At 43.0% G+C, this 7979-nt stretch overlaps 1 protein-coding gene across 1 annotated transcript in view; it reads right to left on the bottom strand.

Moving 5' to 3' along the window:
• TSPAN3 (tetraspanin 3) overlaps positions 1-7529 on the bottom strand; it is a 24719-nt gene extending 17190 nt beyond the window's left edge. Inside the window, exon 1 of the mRNA XM_017518375.2 lies at positions 7199-7529. Within this exon, the coding sequence (XP_017373864.1) occupies positions 7199-7261 (63 nt within the window). The 5' untranslated portion in view covers positions 7262-7529. The remainder of the gene's footprint in view (positions 1-7198) is intronic.
• Positions 7530-7979: the final 450 nt, after the last annotated feature.

The following is a 7979-nucleotide window of genomic DNA, read 5'->3' as shown; positions in this document are numbered from 1 at the left end:
CTCTTCCATCCTAAATATTTTAGGCACCTCTGCCAATCTCTCCCACTTGCCACTTTTCTCAGGTCTGTGTGGCTTTGACTCATCCTGTACATGTTTTCTGAGTACCTAACACAATTCTTTCAATGCACAGTATGTTCCTTTTCTCATAAATATTACTTTTCAAGGAGACTAGATTTTTAAAAGTCCTACTTAAATTGGCGTGTAAAGTTTTGTGTTTTGTTTTTTTTTAACTCACCACTATACTAATGAGAAAATTCTGTTTTGTGTTTTTGAGGCAGGGTCTGGCTATGTTGCCCAGGCTGGCCTCAGTCTGCTGTGCTCAGGGGATCTTCTCATCTTAGTCTTCCTCGTAGCTGGGATTACAGGCATGTACCACCATGCCTGGCTAAGAGTGTCAAGTTCGACAAGCCACTTTTGCCATCAACAGCACCATTATTATTGCCATTATTCTTAAATAAGAAATATTTGAATCATTTTATATTGCTATTACTCTGATGATATGCCAAAGGTCATAATCCTCAATTCTGCCTTATTTTTACCTTTTCTCTATTTGGTTTTTCATAATCATTGTTTATCCAGCTCAACAAAGTTGTTCTATTTAATCAAATTTATATCTACTGGTTGAACAACTGAAAAGTTCAGGTGGCAAAGAAACTCGAGATTAACCAATTGCCATTGCCAAATTATTGTAACAGCATGGAAATTGGCTGTTTCCAGACGGTAGGGCTCCTGAGGTTATCTGAGAAGCATGAAATTTAAATATGTATTTTCTTTTTGACCCTCTTTTACCCCATCCTACTCTAACTGTAAAAAGAGTCCTACAAAACTGTAGGAGCCTGAGGTGCTTAAGTTTTGTAATGCTAGAGTTCACCCATGTCTGGGTTATGTGTTTAATCAGCAGCAACAAAAAGTTACAAAACGTCAACATTTATTCTAGAACCTCTTTAGATTAAAAACAACACATAAATGCAGATAATTTTTAAAAATCTATTAACTCTGACTAACTACGAAAAGGAAGAGGGTGAGGAAAAGAAGAGGAGGAAGATGTTAATATTTTTCCGTAAAGACTTGAGACCATCTGTAAGATTTCTGGGGCAAATGTGTACCTAGAAATTTAATTCCATGAAAAGTCTGCCCTCTCTCCCATTAGCTGTCAGACAACAGGGAATGTATGTTTATTTCTCAAAAATAGGTCAAGGGTAGATATTCAATATGCATTTACTCATGAATGATTCTTAGTATACCTGTTTGGTCTAAATACAAATTTTATGGAATACATTTTCTGAAAAAACCAAACAAGCCTAACCTGAATTGGATCTTATGGAATAAAACTCATTAAATTATTTCAAAGCATGATAAATATCCTAGAAAGCTAATAAGTCATTCTTTAAACTGCAACTAGGGAGTGCTCCTGCTGATTCCAAGTTCTAAATGACTACTCTGGGCCACAAGGCCCTTGGTCAGCAGGTGTTTGACTAAAGAGTGTAGTAAGACTGGAAACATTCATTTTCTTAACTGTTGAAGACAAATTAAGACATATACTTCCTATTATGTACTTGCTTCCTGACAAGTTAGATTTTCTTCTAGTGAATTGAAAACAAGTATGAAAAAGAAAAGTTGGCTGAAGGTGCGTCCCAATTACATATTCTTTGTCAGAGCAGTCAATCATGATAGGAGAAATACAGGAAGTCGAGAAACAAATTCCAGGATATCAGATGCAGGTTCCGGTTTAAAAGTATCTTATTACCACCTCGAATGTGTAGAATGCTGGAGAACACAAAGTATGTACAAAAGGATTTGTGACAAGGGGGAACCACACTTGAAATACCTCATAATGAAATTGTATTGTTTAAACAAAAGCATGACGGTATAAACCTCTTGGCAATTTGAACATAGCAAGCAGATTTTTGCCTTACAGCCTATAGCCTGCTCCTTCAGTTCTGAATCCCCTCAATCTCCCAATCTCTTCCAAATCACCCCAAGCCAGCAACTTCTTATACTCCAGATTTTTTTCCCAAGATAAAGCACTACCCAATCACTTGATCACATCACCCTTTAATTCTCTGCATAACACATCACTCTGATTTTCTTGTTTATTTTTAACTGTGTGCCTTGCTTCACCAGAAAGTAAGTTCTATAAGAATAGGGATTTTTCACTGTCTTTTCATCATTTATCAGCAATATAAGCACAAAGTAGGTGCTCAAATATTAGTGTTATATTTGTTTAACAAAGCAAGTTTTCCTTAATTATACATTCACAGACATGTAAGTCTGTGGTAAGTTTTATTTTTTAAAGCAGGATAAGTTTTAAAGGTTACATATGGCTTTCAAATACAATTTGGATGTATAAAGTATTTCATATGACTGAATGATGGTTAGGGAAGGTGCCATGTTCCAAAGCTATTTCTAAAGGCATTTATTTAAAAGGTGTTTGACTTTTTTGTGGTACTTCCCACTCCACAGGCATCAGTGTTATACTATCACCTCTCAGATGAAAAACAGCAACATAAATAGATATTTAAGATTATAAATTATATAAGCATGAACAAAGTTTTCTGTGACAGTCCCTGTAATGCCTAAGACAAGTATGAGCAAAATAAGTATTAGCCAACTAGTTTTTCCCATATGGTTAAAAAAAAAAAAAAAGATAATTTGTACAACACAGGACTTGATTAACTAATCAATAACTTATCAGAATAAAAACTTATATTAGGAAGTACTGATTTAAACTTGTCTTAGATGAACCCTCTTTGGTCAGACATGACCTACCAAATTAAAAATCTTGTCTGACGTTGGTACAAAGGTACAGTTTACAGCATGGGCTAATGACTTTTTAATTCAATAGCCATTAAAATTTAGTCATTTATCCCAAACACTTCTAAGCTTCTTCAATAAATCTTCATGAGTCTAGCATGAATACACTTATACTTAAAGCTACATCACTCCATAAAAACAGAGATCCAAGTTGTATGTCCTCTCACTTGTCCAAGATTATCTTTCAAGCTACAAATCCTAATATTCTAGAATTTGGTGAGAAACTGTCTTGGTCTGTTTTCCGTTGCTTAGAACAGAATACCTGAAACTGGGTAATTTAAGGAATTTTTTACATACGTGGAGGCTGAGAAGTTCAAGGTCAAAGGGGCCATATCTGGTGAGGGCCTCCTCCAGAGTCCTGAGGTGGCCCAGAACCTCACATGGTAAGGGGGGCTGAGCTTGCTGGCTCAGGTCTCTCTGCCTCTTCTTAGAAAGCCACCAGTCCCATTCCCATGAAAACCCATTAATCCATTCATGAGGGTAGAGCCCTCATGACCCAATAACCTCTTAAAGGCCCCACCTCTCAAAACTGCCACGCTGCGGATTAAGTTTCAACATGAGTTTAGAAAGGACAAACATGCTAACCATAGCAGGAATGTCCTATTTCCATTAAGACAAACTTCAGGATTTTCGAAATGATTGTTTCCACTTTTGGTTTGTGCTTTCCACAGTAACATTCTTACAGCATCGTTCCAAACTATCTACACCAAATCAACGATAACGATTTTATCTGTCACATCATTTAGAGCCTCAGTATTTCAGGTATATATCTATCTCCACATCACAGCTCAGTGAACAAACTGCCAGCTGAATCTAGTTTAAAGGTCTTGCCAAAGCAATTAAACTTTGACACTTGTTAACAATCAGTCATTACCATCGGACAGTGAAGAGCCAGTGCAACAGAGTTAAAAGTTTTTATTGCCTACAGTTGCCCAAGGGAACCTAGGTAAACTTCTGATATGCTCTACGGAGAGGATGTTTATTCTTCCACTTACACATCTCGAGGCATTAAGAGGAGGGAGGGGCCCCTATAATAGGAATATACTTATTAGAACCGAAGAACGCATTACAAACTCCCAGGAAGAGTTTTAATATTTTTTAATATACTTCCTCATAATGACTTAATTCAACACAAAGCATCATGTAAATACTGGTGCAGGTTCTAATTTTAGCAATGTGAAAATCAGTATGCTTTACAGAAGTGATTCTAACAAGTTTCTCTTTACAAATCTTCTGAAATCACACTGTCCTAACACCACAGTCTCTAGAGTATGGGACAACCTGGGTTTGAACGCAGGCTCTACCACACCTTGGGTGTGCTACTTTAGCTCAGTCAACCTTAATGTTCTCATCTGTAAAATACACATAATGTTCCCTGCCAGATGGGAACGCTGCGAGGATACACCATGTCTTGTGCTTAGCACAATGTCTGGGGTGTAGTAAGCACTCAAATGTTAATTGTCATTACCCATCATCATCAGATTCCCACAGTCAGTCCATAAACTAATACTTTGTTGGGAGACATACCTAATGCTGTTTCCTCATTAGTTACGTTGCACTATGCCACATTTGCCCCCGGCATATCTGCTTAATTTCCTTAGGAAAGCTCACGAAAACTTCACTACCCTACTAACCAAGATAAACAGTAATTGTTACTAAACAGCACGACTTCAATTTTGGCAATAACCCACAGTAAAAAGCACCACTGAAGTTCAAAATAACTTTCTTCACTGGAATAATAGTACATATATTTACATACTATCCAAAGATTCAAAGCAATCACTTAGAACTGTTATTTTAGAGTAATTTTTAAATTACTGTATTTTAGAGTTATTTACAAATCTTAAGAAAATGATTACTGTATTTCCAATATTTTGTTACATGAACAATTCTAGTCCCTGAGCTTGAATAACCTAGAAGTCGCCTAATATTCTTCAAAATCAAAGAGTTATGGCCATAAATTCACAAGGAACTGTAAAGAGTACAAAGCCATATCGCTGCCTTTTAAGTAGCTTACTTAGCTAACAAAGTGTTTCTCATCTGGGGACTCCTGAAAATTATTTTTCCTTTTAAAAAGAGCCTGTAACTAAAACACACACACACACACACACACACACACACACACACACACACACACGGTGCTTGGTTTTCTGTTCCTGCATTAGTTTGCTGAGGATGATGGCTTCCAGCTCCATACATGTCCCTGCAAAAGACATGATGTCGTTCTTTTTCTGTGGCTGCATGGTGTTCCATGATGTATATGTGCCACATTTTCTTTGTCCAGTCTACCACTGATGGACATTTGGGATGGTTCCATGTTTTGCTATTGCGAATGGTGCTGCAGTGAATATATGTGTGCATGTATCTTTATAATTGAATGATTTCCATTCCTTTGGGTATCTACCCAGTAGTGGGATTACTGGGTCCCAGGAAAATGTCATATTATTTCTCTATGTCAAGAAATAGTATTCTTTTCATTTGTTTTCAGTCATTTAAAAATGTAATACTATTTCAGTTATGAAACAAATGAAAAGAAGAATATTATTTCAGTCATTTAAAAATGTAAATGCTATTCTCAGCTCTCAAAGAATACCTGTTTTTGTAGAAAAACAGGTAGCTAACCGTTTTGTGCTCTTGGGTCGGAGACTGCTGACTCCTGGTTTATAACAAGATGCTATCAGAGTTAGTGACTTAATCATCATAGAAGATATTTTTCTTTATGGAATAAAAAATGTTACAGATGCAAAAGTAGCACCGGGTATATAGATATATATTAAATTAGCAAGAGATGCAGTTATAATGGTCAGATTCACAAATCATGCCACACCTTCAAAGAGGAGACTGACTTGACTTTTGCTTAATGGAGCTGGTTCTGTATGTGCATTTCATTCTGCACAATAAATTCATGAAACTGAAAAATAAAAAAGCCTGTAACTCAAACTAAAGTATAAGAAACACCGCTCTAATTGGAAAAGAAGAAATCACGGAAGTCCCCATGTCGCCTGCGTAGTTGCAAACGTCCTACCTCCCAGTCAGGATTCTTCTTCACACACAAATGCCCTGAAGGATTCTGGCAATACAAGTGTGTAGGGAGTGCTTTTTAATACAAAAGCATCTTTTTATGGGACAGCTGTCAGCATATGAAGTTTTATCCCTTGTTGGGGGCTGCAGGGAGGAGGAAAGGATTCTTTCCCCAACAGGTGTGTGTATGCGTGGGAGGGAAGAGCTGAATGAGGACCAGTGACGATCGGGAGGAGGAGGAGGAGGAGGAGGCGGCGGCGGCGGCGGCACAGAGTAAGGCTAACGGGAACGTTCAAGGAGTGCTGTGGGGACTGCGGACAGAGCAACCTGTCCAGGGCACGCAAGTGTTTAAGGAAATGACAGGTTCAGAGAGGCAAGGTGATTAGGGACCAGACTGAGGACTTCAGCTGCAAGACCAGGTGAAGGAGCCGAGCCTTATTCCACCGCTGAAGCTTCCGTTTTCCTTTTTAGATAAAACGGTGTGATGGAGGAAACGTTTTAAAAGGTTTATCCGGGTGCAAAGTCCAGATGGACTGGAGGGTGGAGAGACGGATAAGAACAGGATAGGTTACTTACTATAAAAGTCCCTGGTCAGATAAGAACCCAAACTAAGACGACATGGTTATAAATATTCCTTTCTCCGGGGGCGTGCCCCCTAACAATTCATAAGCCTCCCTTTCATTGAAAGTGAACTCACCACTTTTAAAATCTTGTGACATCTCAATCACACAGGGTTATCATCTCACGGTTTGGTCAACCCCATGACCAAAACAAACAGACCGATGATCTTGGTCAATGGATCATTTGGCTCCTCGCGTTGAAACCCTTCATTTTCTGGGCTGTTGAGAGCCAGCCGTTCTCCAAGCACAAAGGGCGCTAAGGGGAACCCCCGCCCCGGCTCAGCGGCCTCCCGGCGGATCCGCCCTCCTCCGGACTGCCCCCGGACTGCGGGCCCCGACAGAGAGCGCGGAACCTGAGCCTTTGGGGAAGATCCTATTTCAAGCCTGTTGTCCTGGAAGAGTCTGCAAAGAGCGCCCTCCGTCCAGCCGGCGACTCCAGGGAGTGACTGGGGCCCCTGGCACGGAACCAGCCCGCGTGGGCCGAGCGCGGGGGCGCCGGCTGGAGGCCCTGGCTTCCCCGAGGCCCTCCCTTCGCCGTCCTCCGCGCCCGGGCTCCCGGCTCGGCCCGGAGGGGACCTCGCGAAGCGGCCTCGGATCCGGCCCTCCCGTGGCCTCAACCGCCTGAGCGCCGCCCCCCGCAGCGGCCGTTCAGGCCCAGGCCCAGGCCCGGCCCCCACAGGCGCCTCCGCCGCGGCCTCGCCCGGCCCCGCCGCCAGCCCCTCGCCCCGCCCGGCCCCGCTCACCCAGAAGATGAGGTTGAGAAAGACCAGCACGGTCTTGGAGGAGGTGATGCCGCACTGGCCCATGGCGCCGGTGGCCCGAGGAGGCCGGGCCCGGCGAGCGGGGCTGCGCTCACCGAGAGAGCGGCAATGGCGGCGGCGCCTCTCCGCTGGGAACTGCACTGCCTGCGCCGCGCTCCCCGCAGCCCCTGCGCCGTCGCGCCGCCCCGACCCCAGCGAGCGCCTCGCTCCTCCGCGCAGCCGCCGCAGTCCCCTCAGGGCTCCCGCGCCGCTCCCTGGCAACCGGGTCCCGCCCCCCGCGGCCGGCCGCTTCAGCCAATCACCTCTGCGGAGGCTGCAGTGAGGCCACGCCTCTTAAAGGAGACAACGCCTCACGCCTTTTCCTGGCCTCTGGCCGCCCTTGGATGCACATGGCTCCCTAGGGAGGTTCTGGTAGACCAAACCCACTCTCCTCCTATGACTTACATTTCCTATGCCAGCCTTATAGATGATTCAGAGCCCTCTGAGCACTATCTTTCTACCTAGCCCACTTCCCCTGGGAAGCTCGGAGACACTAATCTCTCCCAGCCCACATGGAGATTTTCCTGACCAGGTTAAAACCTTGGCAGCACTGTTGGTAAGAAGTGCAGTGAACAACCACAAATGCTTATGGAGAAACGTATTGTGCCAGGCGCTGGGCTCGCTCTCGGAAGAGTCAGAGGGGAGAAAAGGCTGGTGATGGCGGAGACATGTTTGTGTGGTGAGTGGTTGGGAGCGAGGTCTATTCCAAGGTGGTTCGTTTTGG

The sequence above is a fragment of the Cebus imitator genome, unplaced genomic scaffold (genome assembly GCF_001604975.1).
Source record: "Cebus imitator isolate Cc_AM_T3 unplaced genomic scaffold, Cebus_imitator-1.0 Scaffold675, whole genome shotgun sequence".
Classification (NCBI taxonomy): domain Eukaryota; kingdom Metazoa; phylum Chordata; class Mammalia; order Primates; family Cebidae; genus Cebus; species Cebus imitator.
Note: the sequence above shows the minus strand (reverse complement) of the source record. Positions and strands in the feature narration are given on the sequence as shown.